General features: G+C 59.2%; 1 protein-coding gene across 3 annotated transcripts in view; it reads left to right on the top strand.

Annotated features, from left to right (window-relative positions):
* Positions 1 to 13663, top strand: part of LOC101941366 (phosphoribosylformylglycinamidine synthase) — a 29522-nt gene extending 15859 nt beyond the window's left edge. For all 3 annotated transcript variants that reach the window (XM_065569320.1, XM_065569321.1, XM_024113370.3), the window contains 15 exons: positions 48 to 167; positions 498 to 629; positions 2065 to 2295; positions 2827 to 3007; positions 3518 to 3601; positions 3916 to 4071; positions 4327 to 4446; positions 4991 to 5136; positions 5815 to 6025; positions 6222 to 6313; positions 6399 to 6513; positions 6891 to 7049; positions 7223 to 7375; positions 9715 to 10076; positions 11410 to 13663. In XM_065569320.1, the coding sequence (XP_065425392.1) occupies positions 48 to 167; positions 498 to 629; positions 2065 to 2295; positions 2827 to 3007; positions 3518 to 3601; positions 3916 to 4071; positions 4327 to 4446; positions 4991 to 5136; positions 5815 to 6025; positions 6222 to 6313; positions 6399 to 6513; positions 6891 to 7049; positions 7223 to 7375; positions 9715 to 10037 (2223 nt within the window). In that variant the 3' untranslated portion in view covers positions 10038 to 10076; positions 11410 to 13663. The remainder of the gene's footprint in view (positions 1 to 47; positions 168 to 497; positions 630 to 2064; positions 2296 to 2826; positions 3008 to 3517; positions 3602 to 3915; positions 4072 to 4326; positions 4447 to 4990; positions 5137 to 5814; positions 6026 to 6221; positions 6314 to 6398; positions 6514 to 6890; positions 7050 to 7222; positions 7376 to 9714; positions 10077 to 11409) is intronic.
* Positions 13664 to 15608: the final 1945 nt, after the last annotated feature.

The following is a 15608-nucleotide window of genomic DNA, read 5'->3' as shown; positions in this document are numbered from 1 at the left end:
TAGGATGGGGGGGCTGTGACTCGTCACTGACCCCCCCCCCCCCCCAGATTGTGCTGGTGGACGACCTGGAGGCCCCGGTGACGGATGTGGTGCCGGTGAAGCCCAGTGGGAAGAAGAGGCCGATCGATCTGCAGCTGGAGGACGTGCTGGGCAAGATGCCACAAAAGGTAAAGGGGGGGCCTTGGGGTCACACCCACAGATCCCCCCCAGCCTGTCCCCCATTGTACTCCCTGCTGGGAGAGGCCAGGGCAGGAATAGCCAGGAGCTCTCTCCACAGACGGCACCCCCAGCCTGCCCCCTACGGTGCCCCCTCTGGGAGAGGCCGGGGCTGGAGTAGCTAGGAGCTCCCCCCATAGACAGTGCCCCCCACGGCGTCCCCTGCTGGGAGAGGCCAGGGCTGGGGTATTCAAGAGCTTCCCCCATAGACAGTGCACCCAGCCTGCCCCCCACAGTGTCCCCTGCTGGTTTAACTCATGAATGTCCCATCTTTTCTCCAGGAATTTGTCTTGTCCCGCCACAGCCCAGCCCTCCGCCGCCTGTGCCTGCCCCCTGGGCTGAGTGTGGGGGACGCCCTGGAGCGGGTCCTGCGGCTGCCGGCCGTGGCCAGCAAACGCTACCTGACCAATAAGGTACCAGCCCCCACCCCTGCCCCCCGGGGGGTGGCCCAAGCGAGCTCCTGACCATTCAGAGGGTAGTGCCCTCTGAGCCCGGTCACGGAGTGAGGGGGAGTCAGGGCCCTGCACCCCCACTTTCTGCGATTTACTGTGACTCTCAGCCAGCTAGTAGACCCGAAGGTTTATTAGAGATGACAGGAACACAGTTTAAACCAGAGCTTGTAGGCACAAACAGAACCCAACAGCCAGGTCCTTCTGGGGGGCAGGGAGATTAAACCCCAAACTTGGGGGCTCCCTCCTCTTCCCCAGCCCACTCAAAACTGAAACCCCCTCCAGCCGTCTCACCCAGCCTCTCCCTCCCCCCCCACCCCACCCCAGCTCCTCCTCCAGCCTTTGTCCAGCTTCCAGGGCAGAAGGTGTCACCTGGCCCCACCCCCTCCTGACTTAGGTTATAGGCTTAGGTATCATCCCTCCCGTAAAGCCACCCCCTGCTATCCCATCCCCAATACTGACAGTCCCAGTAAAACTCCCCTGCGACATCACCAAGTCAAGCCGCCCCCTCCCTGCTCCGTCAGAATCGCTGAGAGCTAGAATTGGTTACATGGAATCCGTTACATCCAGCAATGGCAAAATTCTTGGTTCAGGCTTGTAGCAGTGATGGAATAAACTGCAGGTTCAAATCAAGTCTCTGGAACATCCCCAGCCAGGATGGGCCATCAGTCTTTTGTGCAGAGCATCCGTTTGTAGCAAAGTCCCTCCAGAGGCAAGAAGCAGGATTGAAGACAAGATGGAGGAGCTGCAGCAGCTTTTTATAGTCTCTTATCATGTGGCCTCTTTCTTTGTTCCAAAGACAAACTGCCCAGCACATGGCAAGAACAAACCTCCAAGTTCTGTCCATAGGCCTGTCCCTGCACACCTTGCTGAGTCACAAGGCGTATCTGCCTTCTCTCAATGGGTCAGTTGTGTAGCAGGCTAGGCAGAGCTGACACCAACTTGTCTGGGGTGTCACCCAAGTGTGAAATACAGACAGGATAGAGCCAACATTCATAACTTCAACTACAAAAATGATACACATATACAGAGAGCATAATCCTAACCAGCCAACCAGAACCTTCCCACAGACACCTCACACGACAACCTTTGTACAATATTTCCTGTGAATATATAACAGTGGATGCAACAGTGATCTGTACGGTTACAGATTGTTGGTAATGTCACACCCTGTCTCTGCCCACCCATACCAGAGGGTTAGTGTTTCGTGCCACCAGCACTGTATCTCTGCCCCCAGGGTGGCAGTATCCCCACACCTGAGGGGAAAGTGCCCTGCACCCCCGTCCCCATGTCTCTGTTGTCATCCCGTGGGGGGTAATGCCCCCACGACCCCTGGCCCCAGCTCTCTGCTCCCCACCCCAGAGGGGTCCTGCCGCCCTGAGCCGTGTCCCTGTGGCAGGTGGACCGGTCGGTGACGGGGCTGGTGGCCCAGCAGCAGTGCGTGGGGCCCCTGCACACACCCCTGGCCGACGTGGCCGTGGTGGCTCTGTCCCCCTTTGAGACGGTGGGGGCGGCCACGGCCCTCGGGGAGCAGCCGCTCAAGGGACTGATCGACCCGGGCGCGGGGGCCCGGCTGGCCGTGGGCGAGGCGCTCACCAACCTGGTCTTCGCCCGCGTCACCGACCTGCGGGTGAGTCGCCCTGTGGGCCATGGTGGGGAGGTGAGGGGGCTGCATGGGGGGGAACTGAGAGCTGGAGGGGCTGGTCTGTGTTGACATTTCCCCCTCCATAGGATGTGAAGTGCAGTGGGTATTGGAGGTGGAGGGAGCCCGTGGGGCTGTGGGAGGGCATGGAGCTGTATGGGGGTCCCGTATCTCACCCCACTTTCTTCCCAGGATATGAAGTGCAGCTGGATGTAGATGTGGGGTGGGGGGGCCATGGGGTTGTGAGTTCATGTGGCTGATTCTCTTCCCTCTCCCGCTCCGGGACAGGATGTGCAGCAGGAAGTCGGTGGATTGTGGTGCAGTGGGGTGGTTGTTGAGCTGTCGGGCGGCCATGGCTGACCCCTCTCTGCCCCCAGGACGTGAAGTGCAGCAGGAACTGGATGTGGGGTCCATAGAGCTGGGGCTGTGGGGCAGTGTGGGGGAGATTGTGGAGCAATGCAGGGGGCGGGGGGCATGGGTGCGTATGGGGCCCCGTGGCTGACCCCCCTGTCCTCCCAGGACGTGAAGTGCAGTGGGAACTGGATGTGGGCGGCCAAGCAGGCAGGCGAGGGCGCGGCGCTGGTGGACGCCTGTGGGGCCATGTGCAAAGTCATGGCCCAACTGGGGGTGGCCGTGGACGGGGGCAAGGACTCGCTCAGCATGGCGGCCCGCGTGGGCACGGACATCGTCATGGCGCCCGGTGAGTGTGGGGGTGGGTCCCAGCAGCCCCCCCCTCTAATCTCTGTGGATCCCCTCGCCCCTCTGTCTCCAGCCCCCCTGTGTCCCCAGGCCCCCCTCCAACAGACCCTACATGCTCCCTCGGACCATGCCCCATGGCAGCCACATAACCTCTTCACAGTCAGCAGGCCAGGCATCTATCCATGGGGAAACTGAGGCACATCACCAGATGCCTCATCTCCCATAAACCTCCTTTGTTAGAGGGATGTGCGCACCAGGGCCGCCCCGTGTCCATCCCGAAAGCTACTGCCCCATTCCCCCTCTGACCCCACTGCAGCCAGTCCTCACTCCCCCATCCACCCCCCAAAGGAATCCGATTCATCCCCTGCAGGTGTCCTGGCTTTCTTGCCCCCGGGAGCCCCGAGTTCTGCCCTTCCAAGCTATCCTGGCCCCCCAGACTGCCTCCTTCCCCTGCCCCCACCCCCCCCAAACTAGCTGGACTCCCCACTGACCCCATCCCTTCTCCCCACAGGGACATTGGTTGTCTCAGCCTATGCCGTGTGTCCAGACATCACGGCCACCGTCACACCCGACCTCAAGTGCCCTGATGGCAAAGGTGAGGGGCAGGGGGCTGGTTTGCTCAGGGAGGCAGGGAATGGGATATGGGGCCTGTCCCTTCTAGGGGGTGCTGGCTCTGATGTGCCGCAGGCCAGGGACTGGCTGGCTCAGGGGGGCGGGGAATGGGGCCTGTCCCCTCTAGGGGGCGCTGGCTCTGATGTGCCGCAGGCCAGGGACTGGCTGGCTCAGGGAGGCAGGGAATGGGGCCTGTCCCCTCTAGGGGGCGCTGGCTCTGATGTGCCGCAGGCCAGGGACTGGCTGGCTCGGGGGACCCTGATGTCCGGCTCTGACCCCATCTCTCTTGCCCTGCAGGGGCCCTACTGTACGTGGAGCTGTGCCCAGACCGGCACCGGCTGGGAGGCAGTGCCCTGGCACAGTGCTACTCCCAGCTGGGGGATTGCTGCCCAGACCTGGAGAACGCGGACACCCTGGCAGCCTGCTTCCACCTCACCCAGCAATTGCTGCAAGGTGGGGGTGTGGGTGTCTGTCCGTGTGTGTTCCCCTGCTGCCCTCTGCTGGAGGGGATGGGCCCTGGTGGGGGTGTATGTCGCTGCCACCTGGGACTGTGTGTTGGGGGGTGCCCCTGGGGCTGGAAGGGGAGCTTGGTGTGGGCACCCCCAGGGTCTGAGGGGAGGGGCTGGGGGGTGGAGTGAAGCTGGCATGGGTGCCCATCGGAGATGGGGGGCTGGGAGAACCTGTCCCACCCTGTGCTGTCCCCCCCAGAGTCGGTGGTGAGCGCTGGGCATGATGTGAGCGATGGGGGGCTGGTGACCTGCCTGCTGGAGATGGCCTTTGCCGGGAACTGTGGGCTGCAGGCCGAGCTGGTGGCACCCGAGGCCAACGGTGAGTGGGGGGCCCTGCCCCGAACCCCACAACCTGGTGGTAAATGGGGGACCTCACCTTGAACCCCCGTCCTGAGCTCCCCAGCCTGGCAGGGAATAGAAAACCCCACTGCAAACCCCCTCCCCAAATCCCCCCCCTGACTCCCCCCCTCACAGCCCGGCGGGGAATGGAAACCCCCACCGCAACCCCCCTCCCCAAATCCCCCCCCTGAACCCCCCCCCCACAGCCCGGCGGGGAATGGAAACCCCCACCGCAACCCCCCTCCCCAAATCCCCCCACTGAACTCCATAGCCCGGCGGGGAATGGAAAACCCCACCGCAAACCCCCTCCCCAAATCCCCATCCTGAATCCCCCAGCCCGGTGGGGAATGGGGGACCCTGTCCCATAACCCCTGCCCTGAGCCCTCCCATAGCCCAGTGGTGAGAGCCTGGACCCCTCCTCCACAGGGCCAACCTCACTGATCACCTCACACGAGCCCCCTCCCCCCCCACACACTTAGATCCCCCAGTTCTCCCCCCCCTGAGCTGACTCCCCTTCCCCCCAGCCCTGGAGGTACTGTTTGCCGAGGAGCTGGGCCTGGTGCTGGAGGTGCCCTGCGCTGTAGCAGGAGACGTCTGCAGACGGTACGAGGAGGCTGGAGTGCGGTGCCTGCCCATCGGGCACACTGGACCCCTGGGCCCCCAGTCCCTGGTGAGTGGGGCTGTGGGTCAGGAGTGAGGGGTACCCCAGAGCCGGGGGAGCCTGGGGCTGGGAGAACAGGGGGCCGCAGGTCAGGACTGGGGGCACTGCAGGGATGGGGGGAGCCCAGGGCAGGTAGCAGGGGGCTGCAGGTCGGGAGTAAGGGGCACCGGCAGAGCTGGAGTGGGCAGGGCTGGGCTAGCAGGGGCTGCAGGTCAGGACTGTGGGGCACCACAGAGCTGGGGGGAGCACAGGGCGGGGAGAACAGGGGGCTGCAGGTCAGGACTGGGGGGCACCAGAGAACTAGGGGGGAGCCCAGGGAGGTAGCAGGGGCTGCATGTCGGCAGTGAGGGGCACCAGCAGAGCTGGGGGGAGCCCAGAGAACTGCGGGTCGGGAATGAGGGGCACTGGCAGAGCTGGGGGGAGCGCAGGGCAGGTAGCATGGGCTGCGAGTCGGGAGTGAGGAGCACTGGGGGAAGCAGAAGCCATGGGCTCGGCTAGCAGGAGGTGCAGGTTGGGAGCGAGGGGCAATGTCATAGCTCAGTGGGGAGCCCGTGGCAGGTAGCAGGGGCTGCGGGTCAGGAGTGAGGGGCACTAGCAGAGCTGGGGGGAGCCCAGGGGGCTGTGGGTCAGGAGTGAGGGGCTGGAGTGCCGCTGTCCCCCCGGCCGACACCCCTGCGTGCCCCCCAGGTGCGGCTGCGGGTGAACGGGCAGGAGGAGCTGGCGCGGCCCGTGGGTGAGCTGCGCGCCATCTGGGAGGCCACGAGTTTCCAGCTGGAGCGGCTGCAAGCGTCGCCCCACTGCGTGGAGCAGGAGGAGAGGGGGCTGGCGCTGCGCCAGGGCCCCACCTTCACCCTGACCTTCGACCCCGAGGTCAAGCCCCCGCTGCTGTGCCAGATGGGTGAGGGCCGGGGCCCCTGGGGGGGAGGGAGGTGTGGGAGGGGAGGTCCCTGTGACCCAGTCGGGGGAGAGGCTCTCTGGGGAGGGAGGGAGGTGTGGGAGGGGGCGTCCCCAGGTCTGGGGTGAGGGGAGGGTCTGCCAGTGGGGGTGCACTGAGCCCAGCAGGCTCTGGTCTCTAACCCCACCTTTGCCCCCAGCCCAGCCAGGCCCGCGCGTGGCCATCCTGCGGGAGGAGGGCAGCAACGGGGACCGCGAGATGGTGGCAGCTTTCGTCATGGCAGGGTTCCAGGTGAGACACCCCCACCCTGAACCCTGCAGTCCTGCCCCCCTCCCCCCCGCTCTAACCACTAGCCCCCACTCCCCTCTCTCCCCAGGCCTGGGACGTAACCATGCAGGATCTTTGCGCAGGGGAGGTCACTCTGGAGCAGTTCCAGGGCCTGGTCTTTGTGGGAGGCTTCAGCTACGCGGACGTCCTGGGGTCTGCCAAAGGTGAGACCCCTGAGCCAGCGTCCCGCCCACACACCCCTGAGCCAGCGTGTCCACCCCTCACCCCCTGAGCCAGCGTGTCCACCCTTCACCCTTGCCAAGCCACCCAGTCCTCGCCCTGGAGCTGGTTGGAAGTCAGCGCCCCCTAGAGGGGAGAGGCTCCAAGCCCCATTCCCCATCCCCCTGAGCCAACCAGTCCCACCCTGGGGCCGGATGGGAGCTGGAGCCCCCTAGAGGAAAAGTCCCGATGTCCCATTCCCCACCCCTCTGAGTCAGCCACTCCCCCTCAGGGGCCGGATGGGAGCCAGTGGCCCCTAGAAGGGAAAGGCCCCGGGCCCCATCCCCCAGGTGACTGACCCCCGGTGTCCCCTTGTCTCTAGGCTGGGCAGCTTCGGTGACCTTCAACCCCCGGGCACGGGCCCAGTTTGAGGCGTTTCGCCGGCGCAGGAACACGTTCAGCCTGGGCATCTGCAACGGCTGCCAGCTGATGGCACTGCTGGGCTGGGTGGGGGGCGAGAGCCCCCAGAGCGACCCCACGGGTGAGTGGGGCTGGGGGGAGGGGCCTGTTGGTGGGCTGGAGGGATTGGGGAGGTGTCAGGGTGTCTGTGGGGGAGATTTGGAGGGCAGGTGTGGTTGGGGCAGGGGCAGTGTCTGGGGGTATCGGATGGGGCGTGTTTCTAGGACAGGGCTCACTCTGTCTGTCTGTCCACAGGTGGGGCCGTCCGTCCCGGGGTGCTGCTGACCCCCAACGATTCAGGCCGGTTCGAGTCGCGGTTCGTGGCGCTCGCCATCGAGGAGAGCCCGGCGGTGATGCTGCGGGGCATGGCTGGCTCCACCCTGGGAATCTGGGTGGCGCATGGAGAAGGTAACAGCTCTGCTAGGGCTGGGGGGCTGCTCGCTCCACCCCTGTATACACAGCCCCGCGCCCCACCCCAGAGGCAGCTGCATCTCAGCGCTGGGCGAGGTGTCCCTGTAGAATCAGCCCCTGCGCCCCACCCCAGAGGAGTGGCTGGGGGGGGTCCTTCCCTAATATGGTGGGAGGGGTCCTTGCCCTGGTCTCTCCCCCACCCCCCCCTTTCCCCTCCTGTCGGGTGTGTTTCTCCGTCAAGCCATGGTCCTGTGCTTGTTGCTCTCGAGGTGTCCGTGCGGCTGAGACGGGAAGGTTTTTCCCCAGTAGGCTCCGCTGTGCCGTACCTGCCCCCTCCCGCCCCAAGAGCGTGGAGCATGGTGCGGACCGACCGCTTCTCCGGTTCCTTTGCAGCACCCGTGGTCGGAGACGGGTTCTCCCGTTGACGTGGTGGGGATGGGGGAGGGTAAGTTGTTCTTTCTTAACCGGCAGTGATAGAAAAGCTCCTTTCAGAGCATTGGGGTCCCCGTCAGTAAACGGGGGGCCTCTCGAGAGAGGTGCCTCTGGATTGGGCTCTGGTGCGACCATTGCTGGGCTCCTGCATCCAGGTCTGGGGCCCTCAGCTCAAGACGGCCTGAATCGATTGCAGAGGGGTCAGAGAAGAGCCAGGGAAAGGGTCAGAAAACCTGCCGTAGAGGGAGAGACTCCAGGGGCTCGAGCTATTCAGCTTGACAAAGCGACGGTTCTGGGGTGACCTGAGCCCCGTCTGTCAGTACCTTCCTGGAGAACACACAGTGGATAACGGGCATTTCGGTCTAGCAGCGAAGCTCCCTCCACCGGCTGGAAGATGGAGATGGACAAATTCAGCCCGGAAATAGGGTTTAAAATTGTCCCTGTGAGAGCAATGACCCATGGGCACAATTTCCCGAGGGCTGGGCTGGGTTCTCCATCGCTGACCAGTGACTGGACGTGTCTCTGAAAGCTCGGCTCTGGGAATGACTGTGGGGCCATTCACGAGGTCAGCCGAGATCTTCCCCACGCTCCTATCTGGCCTGGGAATCCACGAGCAACCCTGAGGAAAAAGCTGATCCCGGTCGGGCTCCCTGCTGGGCTGGGGCACCCGTCTGAACTGGCCTGTAGCACATGGTGCCCGGTCCCTACAGAGACCCGCTTACCTCCGCCTTTTAGACCGGCGTGCGGCCTGGGAAACGCTGCCAGCCACCTGCCTGGAGCCTTCACCTTCCCGTCACGCTGGACGACGTGACGCTAACAACGTCCCTGCTGTGCAGAGACGCTGTCGCTCTCTAGAACGGGTGCAGCCGCCCCCGCGTCCCCGTCTCGATGGTGCCCCTTCCGGGGTGCGGCTCCCCCTGGCAGAGCCTCAGCAGATGCTTCTCCAGAGACCCTGAATGGGAGCCCCGTCACTCGGCGGTTTGGAGCGTCTGTCACCGAGCTCGTGGGACCTTCTCTGTGAACCAGAAATACCCGACCTGCTCCCAACAGCCCGAGGCGGGCACTTCAGCGGAGACACGTTTCTAGTCGCACACTCAGAGCCGCTGATGTCCGTGTTCCCCGTCCCTCTCACCATGAGTCTTGGGGAAGATTGGAGAAAACAACAGTGATCCTCATGGATCCCACACAGACGAGGCAGATCTGACCCACAGGCATTCTCCAGGTGTCTGCACTCTCTGGACGTCTGACGAGTCTTAGTGTCCCCTCTGCACAGAACGAGACGTAGGCGAGGGGAAGCGAGCTCCTCGCAGAGACTTGCAGTGAATTTCAGGCTGCGTCCTGCCTGCTCGACCCGCCCCTGGGCTGCCGTGGTAGCTTCGCTCCGGGGTGTGTCTGTTGGAGTCTGGTTCCCTGCCTTGTACAGTAGCTGGAGCTCTTGGAGAGGGCGATCCCTGAGTGTCTTCCCCCACCCACTGTCCTCCCCTGCCGCCATGGGTCCTTCCCCCCAGAAGGTATTTGACGAGCAGCTCTGTGCTCGGCCTCGGTTCGGTGCAGGGGAGAAGGGCCAGGCGCTGGCCACAGCTAAGGAAAATCCCCCGTCTCAGCACGTGAAGGGCCTGCCCAGCTGGAGTGGGGCACGCCGGGGTCCGCCCAACTGGGAGAACCCCCGTTGCTGTACCGGGCAAGCAACTGGGCTCCCCACGCCCTGCCGTGCAGTACTGGCCAACTCGACAGTGAGAGAATGTGGGGGGCTTTATCTGCCTCCCCCTCCATGCCCTGCCCCAGCTCACCTGCAGTTTCACACTCCCGAGGCCACAGCGGGGTATGGAGGCAGTGGCCTGTTCTGGGGCGTGTCCCGCGGGGGGGGCTCTGCCTGTCTCACCCCCTCTTTTCCCCTGCCCCAGGTCGGATGCGGTTCCGCTCCCCCGAGGTGCTGGCTGCAGTGACGTCAGGGGGCTTGGCCCCGCTGCGCTACGTGGATGACCAGGGCCAGCCCACCCAGGAGTACCCCCTGAACCCCAACGGCTCCCCGCTGGGCATCGCTGGACTCTGCTCGCCCGACGGGCGCCACTTGGCCATGATGCCCCACCCTGAGCGCTGCGTCCTGCCCTGGCAGTGGGCCTGGATGCCGCCCGCCTGGCGCCACACCATGGAGGTCTCACCCTGGCTGCGCATGTTCCAGAACGCCTGCGAGTGGTGCCTACGCCACCCCAAGGGGGAGTCCTGACCGTGGAGCCCGGGCGCCAGCCGGATCTCAGATCCAAAGGTTTGTCTCCGGGCTGGGGCCGGCCGTAAACCCGCCCTGGTTTTATCCGGTGTTGGGGGGAGGGCTATTTTAGGAGCACATGGCCTCACACCCTCCACTGTGACCTCACACGCACCGTGTGTATGAGGTCATGCTAGTGGGGGCTGGACGCTGCGCTCATAAAAATGCACCATCCTGCAGTGTGACCTTGTATGCACTGGGCATGTGAGGTCGCAGGGTGGGGTGAGGTCATGCTGGAGGGGGCGGGGTTTTGTGAGGGGGGGGTTTGCATGGGGGGGTGGTGTCACATGAGGAGGCGGGTCCACACTGTTCCCAGAAGGTCCTTAGCTCTGACCCCTACCGGGCCAACCACCCCCGTCTTGGAGACCTGTCTGCAGTTCCCCTTCCTGGCCACTGGGGACAGACTTGAGGAACAAAAGCAGGGGTGTGAGGGGGTCAGTTGTGGAATTGAGCCGGGGGTGTTAGGGGGAAGGCAGGTTTGGAGAGAGCCTGGGGAGGGGTTCAGGGGGGGAGTTGAGCCGGGGGGCTGGGGGCAAGGACAGGTCTAGGAGGAACAGGGCAGGAGGAGGTTGGGGGGTTTAGTGGTGGCCCCTGAGAGGGGTGATTGGGGAGCGACTGTCTAAGCAGCCCCTGCTTGCTGGTTAATGGGTCTGGGGGCTGGAGCCAGAGGAGAGGGTGGGTCTGCGCCCCCCACCAGACCCGGGGAACAGGGTGCGGAACCCCCACGAAGAGGCCATGGATGTCTGAAAGCCCCGGGGGAGATGGGGAGGTGAGGAAGATAGTGAATCAGAGGGGATCGCTGAGGGGGCAGAGTTGGGGGTGGGGGCGATGGAGGACAGCTAATGCCATTGCTGTAGATCAGGGGTTCTCAAACTGGGGATTGTGAGGTCATTACATGGGGGGTCGCGAGCTGTCAACCTCCCCCCAAACCCCGCTTGCCTCCAGCATTTATATTGGTGTTACATATATTAAAAAGTGTGTTTAATTTATTGGGGGGGTGGCACTCTGAGGGGTTGCCAGTAAAAACGTTTGAGCCCCACTGCTGGAGATGGTTGTTCATTCCCCACCATGACAATTCACACCGTCCCTTTTGCTGTCATTGCTCCAGCACATCGGTGATGTAATAGTGTGTGTGGTGGTCAGCTCTGCCCTGGGGCACCGGGGTATTTACACGCCTGGCAGATCCTTTCTTTCCTCCCCCTGGAATGAACCCAGCCAACCTCCTTCCCAGCCTTCCAGGAGCTCGCAGCAGCGTTCAGAGGGGAGCCAGTCGCTTCTTGTCCCAGCAGAAGGTGGCCCTGTCCCCTCTCATTGGTCATTTGTTCCCTTGCAGGACCAGCAATTCCCATGGAATTTAATACCCGGCTCTGACGAGAGACTGAGCGCTGCTGCTGGTCGTCCATTTGTGCAAAGGAAAAACTTGTTTTTAAACTGGAGCGTGATTTTGTGAAGCAAGGAGATTCTTTTCCCCAACCATCAGGCAGCCACAGACAATACTGAAGAGGTTTATTTCACTGTACCCTGAAGAGTATAGTGCTACAGGGACCAATTATATACCTTTTTTTATTACTTCATTTGGATATGTTTTATACTTACAGAGACAAACGTTTCAGAGAGAGAGAGAACATTTAACAATTATGATAGGAGCAGAACACTTTAATTACATCAATTATCTATGACTACCTGTAAGACGAAGGGGTGGGCTGTGTGAGTGTTTGCAGGGTTTGTTCTGTTCCAAGAGCCGAGTTACTGGGTGGACATTTGACCATGCAGACTATTAGGTGTTTACATTTGTTACTGTCCTTGGGCCTCTGGTGTTTCTGTTTCTGACTCAGCTGCTAACTAAATTTGTAACTCTTGCCTAACAGTTCCCTCCTGTTTGACAAATCGGACTCCTAAATGAGATGTAGTCAATACTTAAATGCTTTTGCTATACATGATCAGTCTTAGGGTTACCCAGGGGAGGGGGGTTGGGGGCAGAGTAGGAAGCATAGTGAGATTTTTAAGCATGTTTTGTTTTGCAATGTTAAATAGGTCACGAGCTAGCAGATCACAAGCACGGCCTTTAGCTTGTGACTTGGCCAGGTTGACTATAGCATCTGAGGTTTTTTTTTAAATGATTTGGTAAAAATCCTTTATTGCTACATTAATTGCAGTAAGAGCATAGGATAAACCTGTGTTAGCATGTTTAAGGGCTTGGCTGGTTTGGGCTTTTGACCCAAGAATTGTATGACCTTTCAGAATTTAGGTTATGCATATTTAGTATAGAATTGGTGCTTTTAAAAAGTCCACCAATATCACCTAAGAGGCTACGTTTTTGTTTTTGGCTGTGCGGGCCTGAATAACATATTGGTGCATTAAAAACTGTAGCTGGTCCTGGAGCCATTGCAGGGAGTTGGGGTGGTCTGAGCATACATTTTGCAAGAGTGCTGAAAAATTGGACAAATCATATTTAACCTGAATAGAGACCATAAGGGCATTATGCAAAAGTGTTTTGATGGGGCCTACTTGAATAATGCCATCTGGTTGGGTAGGGTACAATGCCAGACAGGTAGTAGGCAGAGTTAGGTTGTAACATCGTATATTAGTACAATGTACACCTGGTTAAACGTTTACGCAGTGTTCCTGACAATAATGTCCCTCCATCCCAGGTTCCCATAGCAGAGGAGGAACATCTGTTCATCCCGCATTTACAGACCCTGTTAGATTAATGAAAAGTACCCAACTCTCCCACAAACATTCACACCTATACTCTCCCAACCCATGAGCGGCCTCAAATGTTGTGAATTTTGACGGATCCATTCGAGGCCCCGGAAATAGAATGGTTCGTTTGTTTTAGGGGGTGTATTCTTAAATTGACACTTTTTTTTTTCCCCCCCCCCAAACATTTTGTGATTTTTGCATTTTGAAATTGGGGGGCCTATATGAGTGTGCCCATATCCCATGAATCTAAATACCCAGGTACAGTTTAGATCCAGTGAGATACAGGGAGGGAGCCGAAGACTGCTCCCGGCCTGTGGTAGTCAGATCGGGCCCTTGGAGCTTGGAGGTTTTTGGAGGTGAGCTGTAACCACGATAGGTCCCAGGTAATTCCGTCTGGGGGTAAGCCAAGTGTCTGGTTTTTTTACGCACTTGCCGCTACCTTCTGTAGGGAATTGCATATACTGGCCAGCTTTGAAGCAGGTGTCTCGTGTGACATTTCCCAAGGAGGCTGCATCAGGTATATTTACCAAGAGGATTAATGTGGGTAGCCACATTTGTTACTCAGGAGGAAACAAAACAAATGTATTTATACATTTTAATTTTAGTTTCATGAACTTACGTTGGGACTCCTTGCACCTTTACAGAGGTATCCGTATGGGCCAATATCATGTGCGGACCGGAGTAGTTTGGCTGAAGTACCCCGGGGTTGTATGTCCTTATTATAACCTGATCTCCTTCCTCTACATCCGTAGCGGTGTGGTAGTCAATGGTAAGGCCCCAGGAGCCATGAAGTTGTTGTTTTTTTTAACCAGCTAGATGGAGAGTTGGTGGGGGAGGAACAGGGAACTAGTATGCCTTGCTGAAGTAAAGAGTGAATAATGTCACCTACCGTGTCCACGGCCTCAGGTTTGAGAGGGTATTGCTTGGTAGGTGGAGGGAGTTGACTGGTAACCTGGATGGGTGGGCAGAGATGAGCAGGCACCAAACTGCAAGACAGCTTATTCTCTGCCCAAACAGAGGGAACCTGGAACGTAATTCTTGAAAAGGATTAGAGGTCTCCCAAATGAGAGCCAGGGGTTTGACAGTTGGTTGAGATACCGGTTGGGGCCGGTTGCCCAGGGCTTGGGCATTCAGCTGCCAGTGACGGGTCTCCCCACATACAGAACACTGTAAGGTGGTGGAGGCGGGACCAGGACCAGATCGAAAGGGCAGTGAAGTACTGCGGGGATTCAACTGGCCACGTTTCTGTCCCTGACTCGGCTTTTGGGCCTTGTGCCTGCAGTTCTTTTGGGTACGCCTGAGACACCCACAATTATAACAAGTTACGTTACCTTTTGCTGTTACCACAGAAACGCAAGTAGACTTGCTTTTTATATTTTTAGTTTGTCTGGCTTTGCATTTAGAGGCCCAGGTACACATACACGGGGGGGGGGGGGGGGGGGGAGAGAGATAGCTCAGTGGTTTGAGCATTGGCCTGCTAAACCCAGGGTTGTGAGTCCAATCCTTGAGGGGGACACTTAGGGATCTGGGGCAAAAATCTGTCTGGGGATTGGTTGTGCTTTGAGCAGGGGGTTGGACTAGATCTCCTGAGGTCCCTTCCAACCCTGATATTCTATGATAATTAGAGCCTGGGTTCACTCCCAAGTTAAGGGCTGTTTGCAGGTGGGAGTTAAAACCTTCCTTTAACATTTTTAGAAACGCCTGATCAGTTTTCTTTGGATTGGCAAGGGAGATCTTTCAGTAAGCCCCTTGTTTCCTCTGTGCTGAGGGGAGTGTACTTATAAGTTTTATGAGCCATTCTGTTATCTGCCGGCCCTGGTCACCGCGTGGTTACTTGGAGAGGAGCCAGGGGAGCGCTGGCATTTAAGTCTAGGTTAAAAAGGGGGGGGGGAGGAGGCCAATTATCCCAGTTTTCCCCCTGTGTGTGCCAGGTTCCAATCCTGGATTTGTTTTTTAAGGTGTTTCCAATTGATTTCATTTTGGTCTTTATCAGTATTGCTGCCTGAACTAGTCAGTAACATTACCCTTTTGTTGTATGCTAGTAGCAATCCGGCGGGCAGAGGAGCTGCTTTCTTTTCAGAGTACTGTTTTCTGCTTGAAGTTCAGTTAATTTATGGTTTAAATTTGTTTTTTGGTTCAGCTCTGATGTAAGAGTCTTTTGGAGCATTTCCAATTCCCGTAACTTTCTTTCATATTCACAGTAGAGTATCACAATTCCTTTCTCTAACTTTCCTTTCATCTGACCAGACCACCGCAACGTGCTATCCTTCACACTCATACCCTCATTCCATCCAGCCTTTGCCAGAGTCTTTTGAACCTTCCCATGTTTTCCTTTTATAAAATCAACAATTCTCCCTCCCGTAGAGGGTATCATTGATGCACCTGGGGCAGGTCATATGATATTGTTACTCAGCTTCCTGAAACCCACTCAAGCGGCATTTCAGGGGAACTGACCGAGCACACCCTAGTACTCAGCGCTACTGAAGCACGCTCTGATGCTCAGTACTTGGTGTTGCAGCCTTCGCCAACAGCGATCCCTGCAACCCGAAAACCCTGGAGTAGGCACAGCCAGGGGAAGGGTAGGGCTGGGGCCCAGGCCCCTCACAGGCACCAACACAGGTTAGCTGCTGCTCCTGGCACAGGGTGGCACCATCCCCAGGGGAAATCCCTTGGGAACGCTGCCCTCCCTGGCCAGAATATTCCAAGCGGATGGGAAATGTGCCACATGCAACAGGCGTTTAGTCCCACGAGGACTTTACTTACGAATTACAAACGATCAGTGGCCATTTCTCATCAATTCTGTGAGAGTCTTGCACTTCCCCGCCCCCG

Source organism: Chrysemys picta, chromosome 16 (assembly GCF_011386835.1).
Source record: "Chrysemys picta bellii isolate R12L10 chromosome 16, ASM1138683v2, whole genome shotgun sequence".
NCBI lineage: Eukaryota > Metazoa > Chordata > Testudines > Emydidae > Chrysemys > Chrysemys picta.
The sequence above is the reverse complement of the archived record's forward strand: the minus strand, read 5'-3'. Positions and strand labels throughout refer to the sequence as shown.